General features: G+C 52.6%; 1 protein-coding gene across 2 annotated transcripts; it reads right to left on the reverse strand.

Moving 5' to 3' along the window:
• Positions 1-462: 462 nt before the first annotated feature.
• On the reverse strand, positions 463-13398 carry TBX21 (T-box transcription factor 21). 2 transcript variants are annotated; one of them, XM_081271736.1, is made up of 6 exons: positions 12506-13398; positions 3415-3569; positions 2979-3076; positions 2177-2335; positions 1970-2031; positions 463-1761 (listed from the first exon to the last, which is right to left on the reverse strand). In XM_081271736.1, the coding sequence occupies exons 1-6, from the start codon at positions 12994-12996 to the stop codon at positions 1143-1145; spliced, it is 1584 nt and encodes a 527-aa protein (XP_081127862.1). In that variant the 5' UTR covers positions 12997-13398; the 3' UTR covers positions 463-1142. The 2 variants fall into 2 exon arrangements, with proteins under 2 accessions (XP_081127862.1, XP_081127861.1); XM_081271735.1 differs by having other exon boundaries at positions 469-1761; positions 2979-3100; positions 12506-13387.
• Between the last annotated feature and the right edge of the window lie 9427 nt (positions 13399-22825).

Below are 22825 nucleotides of genomic sequence, written 5' to 3' on the forward strand. Positions count from 1 at the left end.
TTGAATCACATGAAATTGCCAATAGTTGCTGTTCTCGACCTACAAAAAACAGCAGTGCCACCTAGCCCAATTTATATTTATTCTAATCCTTGAACAACCATAGAGTTGTGGAAATGCAAAGAGAAATCAAGTGTCACCACGGCCTGCAGAGCCCCCACCCCACTCAGCCCTGTGCCCTGCCTGGCCCTCACACTCCTCCTCCCCAGGCCAGGCTCACACACAGACAGAGACATGCCTCTCTATCCGAAGATGCCTTAAGAGGCAGCATCAACCATTACCTGAGTGCAGAGGGTAAGGCATGTAGCCTTGCTCTAACTCAGCCTATCCCCTGAAGGAGGACACTTTAGGTTTCTAGCCAGGACCCCAGAAATGAAAACCCACAAAAAGGTATGCTAGACCAGCCATCCCCAGATGAGTCCCCCAACCTGGCATGGAAGCAGGACACACTTAAACAGTTTCATGTTTATTTTCAGAAAGTGATGAACACAAAGAAATACATCGAGACACCACTCTCTGTGCAATAAATAGCTTTCCCCATCAAAAAAAAAAAAAAAAAAAAGACAAGGAAAAAGCACGTGCACATACAACCACCACAAACAGGACCTCCCTTGGCAAGATGTGAACTGTCCCCCGTCCCAGCCCCTTCCTCTCTACTGCTCTGTCTTGTCTCCAAGCAGGTGGGCCCTGGCCAGCTGCCCATTCACCTGAGTCCTCTCCCTGGCCCTGGCTGGGCAACTCCGTGTGTCTTTATTTTCAGATCAGGGATTAATACACTCACAAATAAAGCCACTGAAAGCGACTCCACAAAGAAGCAGAGCTGGCCTTCCCCATCTGAGCCTCCCACCCCACCAGAAGCCACAAAGCTCCTTTGTGTCCAAGACCCTGCGCCTATTTTCTGTTCTCCATGGGACCAACAGCGAGAAGCAGCACCAGGTACAGGAAGGAGCAGGCGACACTCCTCTGACATTTCATTGTGGAACAGGAAGTGAACCCCAGAATCCTTATGGGCCCACCTCTTCCCCAACTATATGGAGAAGGGACCGAGGGAGCCGGGGTCTTCTCCACCCTGCGTCTGTGATGGAGTCGGTTGGCACCCTCCAACCTACCAACACTGGATCTGTTCATTTCTCCCCGTCTTCGGCTCAATTTGGAAAATAGCTATAAAACTGGCTTTCGGCTTCCTTATCAAAAGGAGAAGGGGCCCCAGCAGGGGAGGAGCTGTCACCACTGGAAGGGTAGGGGGACACCCGCCTCCTCTTAGAGTCTCCTTCGCCTAGTCCTGAGTCACTGGGCTCTGGCCGGATGGGGGTGACTTCGGTCCACAGCGAGGGGGAGCCCTGGTCCTCTGGCCCCCGCCCCTCAGAGGCTCCTGAACCAGGTTCCATGGGCAGAGTCCGCATGGGGCGAAACCAGCCAGCTGGGCCCATCTTTGGAGGGTACTGGGGAGCCACAGGCCAGCCAGCTCCAGGTGCCAGAACCTCCTGGCCTCGATAGTAGGACACGGTAGGCCCAGGGGCGGAGGGCAGGAATGCAGGCTTCATGCTGACTGCTCGGAACTCAGCCTCATAACTGTGGTCCCGGGGGGCCCCCAGCCAATATGGCTGGGATACCACATCCTTGGCCTGGCCAGGAAGCTCAGGGTAGAAGCGGCTGGGAACGGGATACTGGTTGGACAGGAGAGGTGAGTAGGGGTCTCCTCCAAGCAGTTGACAGTTGGGTCCAGGTGGGGAGGGGACGCTGGTGTCAACAGATGTATACATGCTAAGAAAAAAATTGAAAGGAAGATATGAGTCACAAACACAGCCAGTCACCTAGGTCCCGCCTGGTACACCACGTCCTTTCCCTGACCCTCCCTTCCTTAGTCTGCCCACCCTCCAGCACCCTCCCCACCCTCCAGGGCAGAGAAAGCACTCATCTAGAGTTTCATTTCTGGAGGGACCAAAAGTAAGTTGAACTCGGTGGCACTTACGACTCAAAGTTCTCCCGGAATCCTTTGGCAAAAGGGTTATTATCAATTTTCAGCTGAGTGATCTAGAGAGAGGGGAAACAGAGTCACCCAAAGCCTGAGTCTGGAGCCTGAGAACTTCCAAAATCCCTCCCAAGGAAGACTGCCGGCCCCAGTACTGTCCCTCTGCCCTATCCCAGGCTCAGGCCCCCATGGCCTGGGCAGCCTCACCTCGGCGTTCTGGTAGGCGGTCACCGCAATAAACTGGGTTTCTTGGAAAGTGAAGATATGCGTGTTGGAAGCGTTGCAGGCGGACTCTGGCTCGCCGTCGTTTACCTCCACGATGTGCAGCCGGGGCTGGTACTTATGGAGGGACTGCAGCACGATCATCTGAAGAGGAAGTCAGGTGGTGGTGGGTGGGGAGGGAGTTCGATGAATCTGCTCCCTCTGCGGTGGCCTTAGGTCTGGATGCACAGCCCTGTGGAGCCCTCCTCCCCCATCAACGACTGGCCCTACCATGAGACTAGAAGGGCTCTGAGGTCATCTTGTGCCCTCCCCTGCCCTACCCCAAGGTAACTTCTTCCAGGTCTTCCAAATCCAGTTGCCTACGTCTTTGGGGCACCAGTTCTAGACTCCCGCCCCATTTTCCATCCCCAGAAGTCCACAGTGATCAAGAGATTAGCACAAGAGGGCCTTTTTGGGAGAAGTGCACAGGATTTCTCAGTATGGAAATACTCCATATACATACCCTGGGATACTGGGACTGACTCTAGGCCCATCCGAGTGACAAATTATGGCAGCCTGGGACTCTTTGAAGAGGTCCCCAGGTTGGCTTGGCCTGTGTTGGCCTGAATGTGACCCCCACTTAGATTCAGCTTCCTCCCATATCATCTTCCTCCCCACATGGATGGGAAAGAACCAGAATTGAGAGGCAGAAAAGGGACTCTTCCAGAACAGAATCCCCCCCACACCCCTCCTGTGGTCTAGGAGGTACCAGATTCCAGGTGGGTGGCTTCCGGGGTGGAGGTCCTACCTGGGTCACGTTATTGGAGGCTCCCTTGTTGTTGGTGAGCTTTAGTTTCCCGAATGAAACTTCCTGGCGCATCCAGTGGGCTCCAGTGTTGGGGGAATCTGGGTGGACGTACAGACGGTTCCCTGTGGACAGTTAACCTCTTAGGTAAGCAGCCCCCAGGGCAGACCCTTGGTGATGTGGAGCTTTCCCCGTTCTGAAGGGGAGAAGAATAAGGAAAAGGACCAGACAGGGCAGGGCAGGGGGACAGCTGTGGCAGAGAACTGAGCAGGGGACAAGCTAGGACAAAATAGAAAAGTGAAGACAAACACAAGATAGAGCGGGGTGGGAAGGGATGTGGAATTCAGTCCTCCACGCCAGGGACAATGGCTTGGGTATCCACCAGGGGGCGCCCGCTCTTGGAGAAAAAGCAAGCCCACGGCTCCCTAGGGACACATACCTGGCATGCTGCCCTCAGCCTTTCCGCACTGCACCCACTTGCCACTCTGATACCGCCAGTGATGCTGGTCCACCAAGACCACATCCACAAACATCCTGTAATGGCTGGTGGGTTCCAGCCCAGCCACAGTGAATGACAGAAATGGGAACATCCGCCTGCAAGAAAGAGAGCCCCCCAGGATCCATCAGCCCCAGCTCTCTGTCAGTCACCTGTGTGCACTTGGGGTGCTGGAGCCCGCCTCCACCCGCTCACCACAGCCAGCAGTAAAGGGTTCAGTAGGTTTGCCAGTCAGTTGTTAAATACAGCCATAATTAAAATTCAATTGTATAAATTTACAATTAAATACATTTGATGAAAATCCAAGGTAACACATACAGAGAAATCATCACTTCCCATTACTTTACTAACTCTTGAGGTGACTTATGCCTATTGTACCCATGCAGTGAAGGTACAGAAGGTGGCTTGCTGCGCATCTCCCCTCCAACTCCATGTTCAACTACATACGTTGGTGGCCTGAAATCAGCCATAGTAGAATATTTATACGAGAATCAACAGTTATAGAGTTTGCTTTTTTTGGTGGGGAGGGGTACCAGGGATTGAACTCAGGGTCACTTGACCACTGAGCCACATCCCCAGCCCTATTTTGTATTTTATTTAGAGACAGGGTCTCACTGAGTTGCTTAGCTCCTCGCTTTTGCTGAGGCTGGCTTTGAACTTGCGATCCTCCTGCTTCAGCTTCCCAAGTTGCTAGGATTATAGGCATGTGCCATCACTCCCGGCAGAATTTGCTTTTTTGCTCTCTCTCTCTCTATCTTTCTGCAGGGCGGCAGGGATTGAGCCCATTCTCACATGCTAAGCAAACTCTCTTCCACTAAGTTATACCCTCAGCCCAAGGACTTTTTAAAATGTTTTCCTTTCAGAGGTCTCTAACCTTAGGGTATTTCCTAGGAGGGGCAAAGCACAAGCCATAATTTATAGGCCATTCCCAGCAGGTCCTTGTACCTCAGTCCCCATCCATCCTCTCCACTGTGACTCTTCCCACTCCGTGCAATGTGCTCCTAGCCCCAGGGCACCCACCACAGGCCGTCCTGGTCCCACACTCCTGGGCCTGACATCTGTACACTTAGTACAACCTGCCCCAGACCTGGATCTTCAGAGAAGCAGCTATCATCCTAGGTGGACACGAAGCTTCCCAACCCCCTGAAAGAAGGTCAAGGTCTATCAAACACAGTCTTCATGCTCAAAGTCTTGGTTTCCCAGGAAAAGCAGAGGAAGTTAGGGGCTGGGATGCTGCAGTATCCCCCACCGTGCCAGTTAAAGATTCAAAAAGCAAACCGTCTCCTGCCACCCCTGTCTCTACCACTTCCACCATCACTACTCCCATCATCACCATCGTTCTACTACCATCCCACTGTCACAACCACTGTCACCCTCACCACCATCTCATCACTACAACCACCACCAACAGCACCATCGGGACGGCTGCCACCTCCATGATCACCATTCCAACCACGCTCCCGCTAACCACCACCTCCACCATCACACAACCACCACTTCACCTTCCCAAAAGACACCACCTCTGGGGGCGCCAAGGCCATCCATCACCAGCTTGAATGGCTGAGCCTCTGTCTTCAAACCCAAGCAGGAAGAGCAGGGCTGTCAGAAGCGCCTTTCATGCCCACACACCTCCTCCTCCCATGGAAGTCCTGTAGCATGAGGTTTCCTGGCCGCTGAGTCAGGAAACCTAGGGAGGGAAAGTTCCAGGGGTCAAGGTACACTTTGGGGTGGGTCCTAGTCCCATAGCCAGAACCCTGACAATCTTGGGAAGGTCTCCTAGGAGGCTGCTGTCATATTCCTGTCTTCCCCAGACTCCTGAGCTGAGAAAAAGAAATTTCTTGACCCCATAAGCTTGGATGAGTTAATTCTCAAACTAAAGCTTAGTTTTCTTCACCCATAAAATAACTCCTGATCATTTTTTCTTTGAAAATTGTTGAGAAGCTCAAAAAAAAAATATATGAAACTCAGCTCATTTCTCTCCTGTCCAACCTCCATCCCACCTTCTCCTAGGCCCAGAGTTCTCAAAGTTCCCTGGCCTTGGAAGATCCTGAGCAAAGAACAGAGACCTGGTTCCAGGCTCTGGGCCCCAGGGGCTCAGCAGGCTAGTTGCCTGGAGGAATCAAAGTTGAGGGATTAGGCATTGAACAACCTGGAGTGAGAGAATACTCTGAACACATTGCTCTCATCAGTTCAATATGCAGTGGTGGGAAGGTCACTCAAATATTTCCTATATTGTAACTGGTTCCCTATTCAAACTTGTAGGAATAAAGGAATCCAAGAGAACATTTTTTTTTTTCAGTGTTGGGGATAGAATCCAGGACCTCATACATACTAGGCAAGTGCTCTACTACTGAACTATAAACCCAGCCCTGAAATCCACTTATTGAGCCTCTATTTATACACCAGCCAGTTCATCAATTCAGTCCTTGAGATAAAAAATGCTGTTTCCAATTTTATATTTGAAGAAACTGGGGCTTGGAGAAATATGGTGACAGTACCCCCCCCACCCCGGTTTTGTTTTGATAACAGGGATTGAGCCCAGGGGTGCTTTCCCACTGAGCCACATCCCCAGCCCTTTTTTATATTTTACCTAGAGTCAGGGTCTTGCTAAGTTGCTTAGGGCCTCGCTAAATTACTGAGGCTGGCTTTGAACTCACAATCCTCCTGCCTCGGCCTCCCAAGCTGCTGGGATTACAGGGGTGCGTCACCACGCCCAGCTTCCATTCTGCTTTTATTACAAATAGCCGGAAATGGAGAAGACACAGATGGCATGCAAAAGGGAGAGGAAAACGGAGGTCGTCTGGGTTTCACCCTAAAAGTGCAGAATCATCACCAATTGGAATCTTTAAGTCACCCTCTAATTTACATGACACTTGCCTGAAAGGAACCAGGAATGGAGAAGGGTCTGGTACCACACTGAGCCCACCAAACCACTTACCATCCCATCCTCAGAGGACAGAGTCCAAGACCCCAGTTCCTCTGCTGCCCCTAAGAGCCAGCCTGCCTCAAGATGATCCACAAGGCAGCTGGTAACCAACCCCAGAGATCCCGGAGCACCGGTTACATGCTCCACCTCACGGTTTTTTCAAATGCAAATTAAAATAACAAGTAAACACAGTTTTTGTCAGTTGTGTTTTAAAAATTGATAGCATCTACTGCTTAAGAGGCTGCAGGAAAGAGGATCCTCTCAGAAACTACTGGGATATAAATTGGGATCAGCTTTTAAGAGTGTATTCTGGCCAGGCGTGGTGGAACACACTTTTAATTCCAGTAGCCCAGGAGGCTGAGACAGGAGGATGGCCAGTTTGAGGCCAGACTCAGCAATTTGGTGAGGCCCTAGCAATTTAGTGAGACCCTGCCTCAAAGTAAAAAATAAAAAAGGCTGAGGATGTGGCTCAGTGGTACAGTGCCCCAGGGTTCAATACCCAGTACAGAAAACAAAAACAAAAAAGAGAGTATTCAGGGCTGGGGATGTGGCTCAAGCGGTAGCACACTCGCCTGGCATGCGTGAGGCCCGGGTTCGATCCTCAGCACCACATACCAACAAAGATGTTGTGTCCGCCGAAAACTAAAAAATAAATATTAAAAATTCTCTCTCTCTCTCCTTCTCTCTCACTCTCTCTTTAAAAAAAAAAAAAAAAAAGAGAGAGTATTCTGATAATGCCTTGTACTTTCCAAAATATCAAATGTGCTCAGGCTTCAAGGCCTCACTTCCTACCAACCTCAATTCTACATAATAGAAATCAGCTAGCCACTGGCAGACAGCTGCACCAAAAAGCAAAATGGAGCAGGCACAGTGGTGTGTGCCTGTCATCCCAGAATCATTTGAACCCAGATGTCTGAGGCCAGCCTGGGCAACATAGGCAAGGTCCTCACTTACAAAAAAAGAAAGAAAGAAAAAAGAGAGAAAAGAAAAGAAAAAAAGTTGCTTGTATCTGCCCCAAGAGAAAGGAAGCCAGTCAGCCTAACAAAAAGCAGTCTTAAGCCTAAAAAGATTATTTTGTTTTATTTTATTTTATTTTGTGGTGCAGGGATGCTCTATCACCAAGCTCATCGCCAGCCCTCTTTATTTTTTATTTTGAAACAGCATCAAGGTGGGCGCAGTGGCGCACACCTGTAATCTCAGTGACTCATGAGGCTGAGGCAGGAGGATCACAATTTCAAAGCCAGCCTCAGCAACTTAGCAAGGCCCTAAGCAAATCAGTGAGACCCTATCTCTAATAAAACATAAAAATAAACAAGCACTGGGGATGTGGCTCAGTAGCTAAGTGCTCCTGGGTTCAATTCCTGATTCTTTTTTTTTTTTTTAAAGAGAGAGAGAGAGAGAGAGAGAGAGAGAATTTTTTAATATTTATTTTTTAGTTCTCGGCGGACACAACATCCTTGTATGTGGTGCTGAGGATCGAACCCGGGCCGCACGAATGCCAGGCGAGCGCGCTACCGCTTGAGCCACATCCCCAGCCCTCAATTCCTGATTCAAAAAAAAAAAAAAAAAAAAAAAAGCTTAATGAAACAGCATCTAAGTTGCTGAGGCTGGCCTTGAACTTGAGAGTCTCCTGCCTCAGCCTTCTGAAGACCTGGGATTACAGTTTTGCACTACTGTTCTCTGCTTAAAATTAAAAAAATAAAATAAAATAAATTTAAGATCCAAAAAGTGCTGGAAATTGGGAATGTGAAGAAAAGAAAATAGCAATGTTTGTGGGGTTAGAAGGGACCACGTGGGACTGAAATTGTTGTTTTGCCAACTCCTAACTTCCCATACACAAACACAAATGCAAATTGAGCTACTTAACAGCAGAGCTCCCCAAAGTTATCTTAATTATAATAATCAACCAATCACACCCAGATAAGTGGGGATTACCAGCAATTAATACACACCCACACACCCACAGAGACCCGGCCTCTCTCCCTCTACTAAGAATGTCTACCATCAGCTATTATACACTTGCGAGCACATTCACAACACACACACTCCACACAGAAACCCAAGCACAAGTCTGTGTGTGGCACTAGCAGGCTGCCCAAAGTCTCCACAAACACAAAAACTTAAACTTAAAAATGGGCCCATCCGCCATTTTGTTCTCAATTCCCCGCTCCAAGCCCTACCTGAGCTGCCTTGACCAGCCTCCCCACAAGGATTCATTCTCTGCTCCCATCTATTTCCACCCATGGGTGACAGTATAACTGCTGCTGGTCCAAACCAAGGAGTAGGGCTAGAGTGGGTGGGAGAGGGAGGATCTGGGACGAAGTGAGTCAACTCAAGGCTGAAAGGCTGCAGGGCTGTGGGTAGGCCTGGGGTGGAAGAATTTTTCAAAAAGAAAGAAGGCTGTGGGTGATGTGGTGGTGACTGCCAGGTCACTAGAACCCACAGGGGGACAGGCCAGCTTGGCAAAGCAGGAGGACAGAAAAGAAGCTGTTCTCTGAGCCCAAAATTCGGAAGCGAGAAGAAATGGCCACAGACTTCCCAGATCACCAGAGCCCAAGCTGAGATATGGGGCCCTTGCTGGGCTGGTGGGACTGAACTGGGGTGGTGTGTCTTCTGTCTCCCACCCTGAGCATGGGGCCCCTGAGGCCTGATCCAAAGGGAGCTGTGAAAGGAAAAAGTGAGGAGCTACTGGGACCCAAAGGAGCCCCTTAGAATAAGTCCAATAATGTGAGAATGTAAAACACACTAACTTGCACATGTTTATGAAATGACAAAGGAAGCTGGGTGACATTTAGTTATTTATTTTCAAGTTTGCTAATGGCATTGTGTTAATTTTTTTTAAGATCCATTTTTTACAAATGTGTAGAGAGCCTACTAATTACTATGTTACTAATACAGCTGTAGACAAGTTGGAGTGAGTGGAGATAAAGAAGAAACAAGCTGGGGACAGTGGCACATACCTAATAATCCCAGCTACTCAGGAGGCTCAGACAGGAGGACTGCAAGTTCAAGGACAACCTCAGCAATTTAAGCAACTTGTTTCAAAATTTTTAAATATTTGAAAGGGCTGGGGATGTAGCCCAGTGGTAAAACACCCCGGGTTCAATCCCCACTACCACAAAAAAGAAAAAGAAACGACAAAATTGGACCTGTACTGACGACTCTTGAAATTGGATGATAGGTACATTTTTCAGTCTACTTTTGTATATAGCAGGGTTTTTTTTTTCTATAGTACTGAGTATTTAACCCAAGGGTGCTTTACTGCTGAGCTACATCCCCAGTCCTTTTTTTTTTTTTTTTAAGAGAGAGAGAGAGAGAGAATTTTAATATTTATTTTTTAGTTTTCGGCGGACATAACATTTTTTGTTTTGTATGTGGTGCTGAGGATTGAACCCGGGCCACATGCATGCCAGGCGAGCGTGCTACCGCTTGAGCCACATCCCCAGCCCCCAGCCCCAGACCTTTTCAGTCCTTTTTCTTTTTTATTTTGAGACTCAAGTTGCTTACAGCCTCACCAAATTGCTGAGGTTGGCCTCAAACTTTTGATCTTCCTGCCTCTGCCTCCCAGGTTGCTGGGATTACAGGCAACCACCACTGCACCCAGTTTATAGTGGGCTTTTTTTTAATATATATTTTTAGTTGTTAATAGACTTTTGTTTTATGTATTTATATGCGGTGCTGAGAATCGAACCCAGTGCCTCACACATGCCAGGCAAGTGCACTACCGCTGAGCCCCAGCCCCAGCCCCTATAGTAGGCTTTTTCATAATTAAAAAAAAAAATGTAGTGGGCATGGTGGCACATGCCTGTAATCCCAGTGACACTGGAGGCTGAGAGAGAGGATTGCAAGTTCAAGGTCAGCAACTTAGTGAGACCCTTAGGAACTCTGTGGTGCCCTGCCTCAAAATAAAAAATAAAAACCGCTGGGGATGTGGCTCAGGTTAAGCATCTTTGGGTTAAAAAAAAAAAAAAGTAAGTTTAGTACATGCAAAGTCTTTGGTTCCATCCCCAACACACACACACACACACACACACAAAAAAAAAAAAAAAAAAAAAAAGAAGGAAAAAAGTCTATAGATCTAAAAGGGAGACAAAGACAAGTGAGAATTATGTAGCAGGAACATACAAGGAAGCAGGAGGCCAGAGGAGTGCAGATGGTGATCCACACTCAGAAAATCCCCCTGAAGGACAGAAAGACACTGGTCCCGCTCCAGCCAGATCCCTGAAGTTCTGGCCGATGCTCCATTCACCCCAGCCCTCCAGACTGGAGCTGCAGAGGCCTGACAGTGCCATGGGGAGACCCTGGCCAGGCCCCGTGGGGAGACCTTGCCGACCATACAACAAGGCAGAGGGTTAGGAGGCCCCACTTCTGATCTGCTGTGTGTTGGGGTGCAAGCACTAGCTATCTGTGCACTTCTCAACAGTTAAACGGGGAGACTGCTTGGCCCACCTAAGACACAGTGAAATAATGGAAGTGAAAGCACTCAGTGCATCAAGCAAGGCCTTCAGACAGCATGGGTGGCCGTTTTTTACTGGTGGCTATGGGGGTTTGAAGAAGGAAACCCAGGCAGATTCCCTCTGGGCTCTGGTGCCAGCTCTGCCAGCAATGGGTGTGCTGTGTAACCTCTGAAGTGTCTCTTGCTGTCTCTGGGTCTGTTTCCCTGTCAGTGCAGTGAGAAGGTTGTACGGCATCTTCTGGTTCCTTGCAATTCAGACGCATTGGGATCAGAAGCCAGGGACACCCAGAGAGAGAGACTGGGGTTGAGAAGATGGAGCATTATCAAAGGCTGAGCCATAAAAGAAAGTGCCACCTTCCCTGGGTTCATCTCAAGGAAAGAGGCCCAGCTCAGCAATTTAATGCCTGGTCCCTCAATCCCAGGGCACTCACAGAAACTGTCTGGAGGTAAAATGAAGATTCTCTAGCGGTGCCTAGATTGAATACCCACCCCGGGCCCTGCGTGGCCTTCCCCCTTTCCCTCCTAGGCCTCACCCTTGGTATCTACTCTTCAGCACCTCAGCCTGGGCCCCATCATCCAGGCCCACCAATGACACAGCCTCTGCACAGGAGCAACTCGATGGTTCCCCCTGCCCCTGCCCTGGGAAGGGTGAGTCCACACTTCAGACACGCAAGGCTCACTTAGGGTGTTGCTTACTAAACAATCACCACACAAACTGCAAGTTTCTCTTTCTTTCCTCACTCAGGAGGCTCTATGCGGAAGCAGCACCCTCAACCCCTAATCCTCATGCTGGATTCAGGGGTTCAGGGCCATGGAGCCAAGGGGCTCCCCCATCCAAGGGGCTGAATTAATGACTATCTGGGTAGGGGAGTGAGCAGGTTTTCAGGGGCTAGTCCCAAAGGGTGACACCTGCATGGGCCCTAAATGAGTTTCACCTGCTTAGGCCCGGGTGCCTATGCCTAGAGGGACCTGTACCCCCAATAAGCTTCAGTGTCCCTCTTCTTCTCCCCCCCCCCCCCCGCCTCAACACACACACTCAAGACATATGATCTCAAAGTAAGGCCGGAAAGGAAAGTTGGCCAGGGCTTCTCCATGTCACCAAATCCCAGCCTCCCCCCACCCCCACCAGCACCAAGATTGCCCCAGCACACAGCAGCAAAAAAGCGAAGTGGGTGGCCGGCCCAGGAGAGAGAAGGAGAAGGCCGGGATGTCCATCCCAGCGCTCTAGTTTCCCAAACTGAGGGGCTAAGAGGAGCCTTGCCCCGCAGGCTCAGAGTGTCTGCTGCAACCCCCATTCAGGCAGAGGGCTGGGCAGGGGCACGCACCAACTCTGGATGAAGCCAGAGTTACCTCTTCCCCTCCACCAAGGTAACTTCTTGCGCGCACACATCGTCTCCTTTTTGAGTTCTCTGGCAGGTGGCGAAATTCCCCGGGCGAAACCGACCCCTTAAGACCTTTCCCCGTCCTCACTACAACCCTACCCTCTGCTTCCTCAAGCTTAAGCCAAAACGGCAAAGAACACGGACACACTATCGATGTCTAGCCAGGGGGGGGAAAAAAAAAAGAAAAAGAAAGAAAAAAAAGTCCTTGTTCCGGCCCAGGCACAGAGGCTCTCGACCGCTCCGCCCCGCGAGCTAGCGCTGCTCACTCACCGGCCCTGCTTGGTAATGATCATCTCCGTTTGGTGCTGATTGAACTTGGACCACAACAGGTGGTTGTTGAGCGCGACTCTCAGCTTCCCCGACACTTCCAGCCCCGCAGGCAGCCCGTAGTCTTCGCGCGATCCTGGGTAGATCCCAGCCCGCGGGTCCGGGGCGGGGTAGCCATCCCCGGGCTGGTAGCTCTCCGTGCCCGCCGGCGGCGGGAAGGGTTCGCCTGCGCCGGGGAAGCCAGCCGCCTGGGGCCGGGGCGGATAGGCGTAGGCTCCGAGGAAGCGTCCGGGCGGAGCCGGCACCAGGGCGCCCCCGGCGTAGGGCGCCCCCAGGCTGCCGCCCCCACGACGGTCGGCCGCGTCCTGCGCGCCTGGCTCCGAGTAGAAATAGCGGTGCTGTGGGTCGGCGCCCTGCGCCCGACCCTCGTCACTCGTCGGCATCTGCTCAGTGCCCGTCAGCATGTCTCTGCAGCCCGGCTCCACGATGCCCATCCGGGGCGGGCTGGGCACCTTCCCGCAGCCGTCGAGGACCCGTCCCTCCCCGCGTGGGGGCAGGCGAGAGGGACGCGGGGGCTGGGGCGGCTGGGACGGCTGGGACGGTTGGGGCGGCTGGGGGCGGGACCGGGGGCGGGGTGGGGACCCCACCGGAGCCTGGGCTGGGGCGCCTGGCTCCCGCGCCCGCGTTTGGCAGGCGCGCGGCAGTTACCGGGCTCCCTCTCCAGCGGGCCGCTGTCACTAGCGTCGCGCGGCCTTTGCTGTGGCTTTATGAAGCTCTCGGGTCCCCCACCCCACCATCTCGGCCCCGCCCCGCCTCACCCCGCCCCCTCGTGGCTAATACTCTGGCGAATCCTCCGCTGTTGGCCAGGACTGGAGGGCCCCCTGCACATCGCAGATGAGCGAACCCCGAGACCTGAAACTCTGCTTGTAGACCTTGCCCTCTGGCAGAATCAATCCCGCCACCTGAAACACTGTCCATTTCTCTCCCTTCAAACTTCGGGGACATTTCACTCATTCTTGAAAGCTCAGCTCAGGAAACCTCTCCTACAGGAGCCTGTGAGGATGGCCAAGATGGGACTAGCTGGACATTCTCACCCCGTTGGCAGGCTCCAAGCTGCCTCAACATAAATATTCAAGAGAGGGCTGGGGATGTGCTCAAGCGGTAGCGCGCTCGCCTGGCATGCCTGCGGCCCGGGTTCCCTGCGGCCCGGGTTCGACCCTCAGCACCACATACCAACAAAGATGTTGTGTCCGCCGAGAACTAAAAAATAAATATTAAAAATTCTCTCTCTCTCTCTCCTCTCTCACTCTCTCTAAAAAAAAAATAAAGTGTTTTATATATATATATATATATATATATATATATATATATATATTCAAGAGATAGCGACTGTGCCCAGGCTCTGTGCTAAGTGACTTTGCATGAAGCCATTTCCCTCCTTTTCCAACCAGAGGCCAGGGTGGGCTCTGTCTGGGCATCTTGTTCAGGAGCAGACCTGGAACTTGGTGGGCAGCAGGGTCTTTAAAGGGGATTGTCTTCTCAGCGGCCCATACCAGATTGGCACAGCCCTGGACTCTGCTGAGCAGGGCTAGGCTGGTCAAATCTGCCCCCCCCCCAAAAAAAAAAAAAAACTCTCAAACGTGGGCACTGGAAGCAGTATTAGGCTACCAGGGCTCAGAGTCCCTGCTTGTGACTCTGTGTACACATGACCTGGACAAGTCACTTCCCTTGCCTAAAAATCATCCTCACAGGTCTCAACATGGACTGGGGAAATAAACACATCTGCTTTTGCGAGTGGGGTGCCGTGACACCAGCCAGTATCAGTGTGCAGCACTTTCCAGTCTGGATGGAAAGCCACTTGGAAGAGTTCAGAGTTGGCAGACAGGAAGGAAGCCCAGCACATGCTCTGGTGATGGCCTCAGCTGATGGCTACAGAGGCGGGTCTTTTTTGATTTTTCTTTTCTGCTACTATAGGCACACTTTTTAATAAAAAGTATCCTTACTTTCTTTCAATGAAAAATAGCACTATTGTGGGTTGTCCTGTGTATAAGGATATAAGCTGTACAGAAAAGCGAAAGCTTTATGTAGCAAATCTTTCCCAAACATTAGCCCCCAAAGGCAAACAGAATTAACATTTTGGTGGGCATCCCTCCAGGTGTCACTCCTACACACTGTCTCTCTGTCTCTGTCTTCTGCACACACACACAAATACATAATTTCTATAAACATGTACATGATGTTTTGTAGTGTTTTTGTTTTTTTTTTTCACTCAATAAGGTGTCATGGAATTTTTTTTTTTTTTTTTTTTTGCAAATCAGCATGTAGAGATTTACATTTTAAAGAGTGTTTTGAAAACTAAAACAGTTTCATCACGTTAAAGGTTAACTTCTCCTCTCTCCCCCATTCCTGCCAGCCCTAATTCTCCCCTAGGGGCCAGCCCCATTTCTATATTTTTGTCCCAGCCCAACAGGGCTTCACCCTGAGGGGCCCACGGGAGCTCTCTGCTCCCAACTAGAGCTGAACCAAGAGGCAGGCTGGCAGGCGAAGGTGAAACTGGGGACCCCAGGAGGCGGGCATGACCCAGGGAGGGTGGGGGAGAGAAAATCAACACATCCCTTGAGGATGGAGACCAGATACATAACAGCACCAGAAACCCAGGTCTGGTCTCCTCCCCTGCCCTTTACCCACATATGTCTCCAAGCCTTGAGGAAGGCAGAAGCTTCTGCCTGCCGTTCAAAGTGGGGTAGCATAGCTTGAAAGAGGGTGACCTTGCCCTTGGCCACTTTTTGTAAAACATTAGAGATTTCCCCAGGAGACATGAGACTGTTGAAACCTGCCACTTCTTTGGGGAGGGACATTTTTACTAAGTGGTTGACTGTAGAAGGCCAAATGGAGTCTTGTTGCTCCTCCTCTCTCCCTCTCCTCTTTTTCATGCTAATCTTCAGGTCAAGTGGTCCATCCCCCTGCTTCTGAACAGGATGACCTGACTTCCCACCCAGCTTTCCAGAGCAGGAGGGGTTACAAATCTCAGAATCAGGTGGCCCTGGGAACATGTCTCTGGAGGATAAGGGGAGCTGGAGTGGTCTCCCTATAACCTAATGGGCTATAAGAGGGTCTTACAGCCTGTCTCATTAACCCCAGATTCCTCGCCCATCTTCCTCCAATTTCTTCCACCCAAAAAAGAAAGTGCTTGTGAAAAGCGGGGGCTGAGTGGCCCTGGTGTCACCACTACCAGTCCCGCCCCTCTGCCAGCTTAGGTGAGAAGAACCCTGGCAGTGACACCTCCTCTTCCTGCTGCCACCTCACCCCCTTCCCAGGCCCCAGGGCTGGAAAGGTGGGAAAAAAGGAGCTAGGAGACAAGGCCCCCTGGGACCTCCTCATTTCTCTTCTAGAACCCCATCTGCTCGCTGAGCATCCAAAGGCTGGCCCCAGTGGGGTGGGAACGAGAAACCCAGGGTGGGGCCTGGGAGGGGGGAGAGAGTCTCCAACCAGCATCAGACTCTAGGAGACAGGCTGGATTGCAAATATGGGGAATAGAATGACTTACCAAAGTCACACACCCCAAGTTAGCCTTGTACGCTGGTCTCTTGACTCCTGGCCCAGTGTTCTTTCCCCAAGAGTTCGGGAGAGTCATAATAATGAGTGAAAGGCCAGGCACAGTGGTGCACACCTGTAGTCCCAGCAGTGTGGGAGGCTGAGGCAGGAGGATTGCAAGTTCAAAACCAGCATCAGCAACTTAGGGAGGCCCTGAGTCTAAATAAGAAATAAAAGGGCTGGGGATATGACTCATTGGTACAAAGCCTCTGGGTTCAATCTCTAATAATAATAATAATAATAATAATAATAATAATAATAATAATAGAAAACAGAAAAGAAGATTGCCCCTGCACCCCCACTTCGGCCCTGGCTCGCTTGCCTGGCTGTCCTCTGAAGTATTCTAAACTTCCTTTTGAACAAGTTGCTTCCCATCAAGATTCAAAAATTATAGGTGCTGCTCTGAGGTCACCCGGCACTGCTCTGCCCCTGCTCCACATTGTGCCAGGAAGCTACCAGGATATGGATTTCTGGGACTTGCCTCTGGAGATTCTGATTCCCAGGCCTGCAGTGGAGCCAGAATCTGCATTTTAGGGTCCGGGTGAAGCTGGGCACCAGAGGCTTGCAGGGCCCCTCCTACGGGACTCTCCTACCTCCAGGTCGGGCCTGCGGGTCACTGCAGGGTGGTGCTGCAAGGTGTGAGGAGGATGATGACAGTTGAAAAGGGCAGCCACAGGCGCTGGACTTCCTTTTCAACGCCGAGGACCAGATGATCCCCCGCCAATCCACGAGGCGGCTTGAGGGCTGAGGACCCCTCTGGAGACCTGGAAGCCTCCTGGGTGGGCTCATACTCAGCTAGGGCTGAGAGGCTGGTAAGGGGGGGTTGGGGGAGGGGACAGACAGTGGGTGGACACTCAGAGCACAGGGCGCCAGGACCCGGGATTTCTGCCCCCCAGCCTTGGAGGCTTGAAGGGGGGGCGGGTGGAGGGTAAGGTGTGAGAGGAAGAGGAAGCAAAGGGAGAACTTGAGAGTGCATTTCTGAAAGAGATTCAGAGATGGAGAGGGACAGGGACCACCAATATGGACACCCAGAAGGGGACTCATGGGGAATGCAAGAGAGAAGAAAGGGAGAGAGACGCCCCATCTGTGAAAGGGAGGTCCACAGAGGCGGGGAGGCTTTGAGGCACCAAAGGCCATGCAGAGGGGAATGGGGTAGACGTAGTCAGCTGGCTGGATTGGAAGCCCAATTCCAACCCTCGCTGGCTGTGCGACTTGGTGGAGTATCTTAACCTCTCTGGTTTCCTTGTCAGTAAATGGAGCTCATTGATTTTCTGCCAGGACTAATTCTGTCTGTAAAGGTCAAGGGGCTCTGTCCTAAGGCAGGAGCAAAACAGAGGAACAGGCTGAGCTGAACTGACCCTCTTTCCTCTCCTCCTAGCTACCTGATCATCCCTTCTTTCCCTCTGACTCACAGGCTTATCCATAAAGGGTCCCTCAAATCCATCCCCCAGCCTCCACGTAGGGCCTTGAGCCAAAAGAGAACCCTTCTGTTCAGAAGATGCCATCGCAAGAGGGGACAGGCCTGCCTCTGACGCCTGCATACCATTCCCTGGAGTCTCCAGTGCTCAGGGCTGGGATAAATCAGACCCTGGGGACTCTGGGGTCACAAATGAATGAGGATCAGTCTCCACCTTGAAAGAGGTCCCGTCAAGGTGACCCAGGGCCATCGTTCTCCAGCCCCTCTGCCCACTGCCCCTCAGGTGTGGACTCACAACACACCCACCTGTGCACACACATCATGCCCACACGTGTGAACACACTCCACACATGGAGAAATCCCCGTGGTCCAGTCCCTCAGCCCTACCCCTTGCTCCTGTCCCCATCCAGCCTCCCAGGGATCCTTGGGGCCTCTGACTCTGCCCGTCTACCAGCCCTGAACCCCCACCCCCACCTAGGCCCAGACTGCCAGACCTTCACCAGGCATGGCCGGAACCATCGGATTAACAGCCAGGGAGGGGTGAAGGAGTGACAGCACCTGTAGATGCCCCCCCACACCCGCCTGCAGTGACAGCTGCAGGAGTTCTGAGTCCCAGCACCCAGCACCAGGTGGTCAGTGTGAACACAGAATAGAGAGATGATCCCAAGGTCAAGGGCTCCAGGCTCACATCCCCAGGTCGCCCTTGGAAGCTCCCAACACTGCATTGTCCCAGCTAGAAGCCCCCTGCCCTCTGACTCCAGATGACACCTGAGCCTGCGCTTCAGTCCCTCTCACCCACCGTGGGCATCCTCTCTGGTTTTCCATCCTCTCTAGATCTACCTACTCCACCCAGCTCCTCACATAAGACCCTCACCCCACACACCTCCCCAAGTGGTGTGCAGGGAGACTATGGCTCCCACTTAATGTTTCAAGGGACATTAAGACATTGAGCACTTGAATACCTCTGTCATCGTGGGACATGCCAGAGTATGCTTCAGGGAGGCCCTGGGGAGAGGCTGTGCCCCCCCTTCCTGGGGAATCTCAGCAGACAGGCCTTTAATCTCAGACAGGAAGCAGGGTCTGGTTACCAAGTTGGGGGGGGGTGCCCAGGGCTTTGGGTGAAGGGAGCTGGGGGAGGAGGGAGGGAGAGAAGCCCAGGGAAGGGGATGGAGGGGAGGGAGGACGGGCTGAGGGGTTAACCCTGTGCAGCCGGGATCCTCCCAGCTCCCATCAGGGGGACTCAGCAAGACGTCCTGGCACAGCGATGCTCTGCCAGGCCTCCTACGAAGCCCCAGGACCTCTGGCCAGAGGACAGCAACAGGCCCCACTTGGCCCCCTCTCTTCAAGGCCTTGCCTACTTCCTGTGAGCCATACTATCCTTGTGGTTCTGCGTCCTCTCTCTCTCTCTCTCTCTCTCTCTTTCTCTCTCTCTCTCTGCCCTTCTCTGCCATCTCTCTGATTCTCCACCTCTATCCAGGGAGCTGTGTGGAGCTGTGCGCGTCCTGAGTGCAGGTTCCCTACCCTCCTCTCCGTCTCTGGTCTCCACCTGCCTGAGTCTCCCGTGTTTGTGTGGGTATTGCCACATCAGTCAGCCTCATGAGGTCTGTCTAGCTCTCTGTGTGTCTACTGTGTGTCTGTCTGTCTGGGACGGAGCCTGTATTTGTGGGTCTACTCTGGCCTGTCTCTGGCCTGGGGCCCTTGGGCTTGTCCTGCTGGCTAAAGTTGTGGGTGGAAGGAGGAGCTCCCGTCTGGGGTAGTGGATGAGGTGGCCCAGGGATGGACGCAAGAGGAGGGAAGAGGGAACAGCGGGTGCGTGTTGGGAACGTGAAGGCACAGACTTCTAATGGTGGACAGCCTGGAGACCCCAGGAGAAAGCCCAGGGGTGCACACGGCAGGGAAGGCACCTCATCATGGGTAGGTTCAGAGTTGCACATGACACAGAAACAGACTAGAATGGAGAAGACCCAGAAGCAGGCGAATCGACAGGGAGCTCTGGGTTCTAATCCTGGTTCCACCACGAGCCCCAGATAACCTTAGGTTCTCTCCTTCTACCACATTTCTCTGCTTTGTAGAGTGAGTCAGTTGGCAGAGACCATCCCCTAGAATTCTGTGAGAGCCAGAGTGACAATGACATCACTAAATTCAGGGCAGGAGGCTGGTTGACCTTTTGTGTCCCAATGTCTCTTCCAGTCTAAACCAATAGCCTCTGTGCCTGTGATTCAGCACTACTAGGGGCAGGACAGAGGGAAGAATGGAGGTTAGACAGCAGGAAGGACTTCCTGCCACACAGTAGGGGGGTGAGAGGCCCCAGTGTCTCCTCACAGCAGGCCTCCAGGGCTCCTCTATTGGGACTGGGGTGGAGGGCAAGGGTGGGGGGGGCGCTCCGCAGCTGGGTAATTAGCCATCGCTCTCAGGCCCTGCGGGGAGGGGCTGCTGGACTGAGAAACCAACGCAAAGTGACAGGGGTGGTTTTGACACGCGGCGGAGCTGACGGGCCCAGGGGGCCAGGGCTTTGGTTTGGGGGGGAAAATCCTATCAAATGATTAAAAAATAGGTCAGAGGGAAGAAGCCACAGCCGGCACTGGGCCCTTGGTGAGAACGCAAGTAGCTTCCCCAGGGCTGTGGCCTCACTGGGTGGGGGCTGAGGAATGTTGGCAGAGGCGGGTGAGCGGGGAGTGGGGAGTGGGGACAAGACGGCTGCAGGCCCAGGAGCTGGCTTTCTGCCTCCCCGAGCCTTGTCTCATGGGGACACTTTTGGAATTCTACCCACAGCCCATCTTCCTCCTCAAAGGCAGGGCCATGCCACCCCTGCCTAACCCACACCATGTACACCAAGTCTGTCCCAGAAAATGCTAAGACTATTGCCCGATGGATCTGGAAGTTCTTCTTACCCTCTAGCCTTAGGTTAGCCTTAGGTTCCCTTGCTGCAAAGGCAGCTTGCTAACTGACCCTATATTTCAGAATGGATTCACCCACCTCTTTGTCATTCTGCCAACTCCGCATCTTGCTGGGGGTCCACTCTGGCCCTTCAACTTGTTCTGGGAGCTTCCTTTTCCCTCCTTCCCTCCCTCCCTGCCTTCTTGACTCTTGCAATGAACACCACAGTGGCCTGAGAAAGGCAGAGCATGAGGAAGCAGGAGCCCCACGGTCCCACGGGTCCAGGACGGTTGATGATCTCTGAGCTCTCAGCAGACAGGGGCTCTCAGCAGACAGGGGCTCGGTGCCTGGTCTGAACGGAAATCTGAGATGCCTACTAGTGTGGGGTCCCCTCCCCTATTCTTCTAGTTGTCCTTCCACAGCTCCCTGCACTGCAGCTCAGTCACCTCCCCTTTTTTGAATTCACTGGAACTCACCTGGAGACTGGCACCTGCAACCTGGGAGCGGAAGTGAGGCCTGGGACCCCCCACCTTTCTCCTCCTGAATCCCAGGCATGGGCAGAAAGCAGCCCGGCAACCGGTACCCAGAGCAGAAGGACAAACCAGTCACCAGGCTCCCAGCAGCTCCATCTCCAGCTGAGTGGGCACCTGGGTTCCCGTCACCACTATGCTGGGCAAGCACCCAGGGCCATGTTGGGTGTGAAAACGGATTGGCTAGGTCTGACCTTGAGTTTAACCCCACTTACCACCCCAGACACAGATCTGCTCTGACACACAAGTCTGCGATTTCCCCGGGAGCCTGATGTCTGCTGCTCACCCCCCTCAGCTACCCAGCAAGTGTCACAAGGCGTCCTGCCAACCTCCTTCCACCAGGGCCATGGGCAGCTGGCGCTCTGTGCAGGGCCCCGAGATGGCCCCTGGACCCATGTCTCTGGCCACAGCAGGTAGAAAGCTGGTGCACTGCCTGTCATTTCCTCCTCCCTAGGCCTGGCTTTGTTTCTTTTCAATCACTGGCACCAGATCCTGTGGGCCAGGATTTATGGTCACACAAGTTCTTAGAAACTGGGAGTAGCTGGGAGTCGAGACACTGGACCCATCTCCTTGCACCTCTCTCTCTCTCTCTCTCTCTCTCTCTCTCTTTCTCTCTCTACACACACACACACACACACACTGACCTGGGCTCTCCACCTGAGGTTCAGAGCTCCCAGCTCCCTGCTACCCTGAACATATTGCCTCATCTAGCCTGTACTTGGTCTCATCCCTTGCCTCCGTGAGCTTCTAAACCGCAAACCCCAAGTTCTTCTGTATATTCACCCCCAATGCTGCTGGGAGGCACATAGGGGTGGGGAGCATGGGACAGGAGAACACTTCCAGACAATGCATACCCTTGTGACATTAGACTTCACAGTGGAGTTGAGGTCAACTGGGCTGGGACCCTTATCTTCATTTTTTTCTTTTTTTCTTTTTTTTCTTTTTTTTTTTTTTTGAGAGAGAGAGAGAATTTTAATATTTATTTTTTTAGTTATCGGCGGACACAACATCTTTGTTTGTATGTGGTGCTGAGGATCAAACCCGGGCCGCACGCATGCCAGGCGAGCGCGCTACCGCTTGAGCCACATCCCCAGCCCCCCCCCCTTATCTTCATTTTATGGACAAGGAAACTGAGGTCCCACGATGAGGAGCCTGTGCTTGGAGCATGCCCTGGTCTGAGGCCCCCTCTCCTGTGTCTAGAGGGTGTTACGTTATTCCCATTTCACTGACGGAAAACTGACACTGAGGGGTGACACAATTTCCCCAGGCTGTCATGTGCCTCCCTAATCTCTCTCCTTACAAGATGTGGGGGGGGGGTTCAGACTCCTCTCTCCGCCTTCTGGAGAAAGGCAGGACCATAGCCTCAGCAGTAACCCTGGGGACATGTGGGGTTTCAGAGCTCCTTAGGTCACCTGCATAGTGTTCCCCTGTGCTCTGGGAAGTCACTCCTGGTGTTCCAATGTCCTCTCTCACCTCTCACCCCAACTCAGGCCTCCTCTTCTCACTCTCCTGCTGTCCTTTCCTGTCTGATGACCCTGCAGACCTGGACCCCAGCCCTCAGCAACTCTGTCTCCTTTATGGAGCAGGAGGGACAGGAAGCAGGGCTGAGGGGCAGAAAGGGGCAGGGACCGGCTCCATCACAGCCAATGCCAGGCTAGGCATGGGGCGGCGGTGGAGGAAAGGGGGTCCAGACCAGAAGGAACAGCAAGGCCTGGTCTCCGGATGCAGGAGTGGGAGGCAGGAGCAGTCCCCACTTCTCCCCTTCCCCTGCCCTGGCTACCAAGCCCACTGCCAGACTGGTGTTTCTGAGTGGAGGAGAGCCTGGGCCACTCCTAGGAACAGGGGATGGTGCCAGGAATGCCCCATGCTAGGTGGGGCTGCCTCCCTCCCTCTGCCCCCCCAAGA

The sequence above is a fragment of the Spermophilus citellus genome (genome assembly GCF_964194105.1).
Source record: "Spermophilus citellus genome assembly, chromosome: 17".
NCBI classification, from domain to species: Eukaryota; Metazoa; Chordata; class Mammalia; order Rodentia; family Sciuridae; genus Spermophilus; species Spermophilus citellus.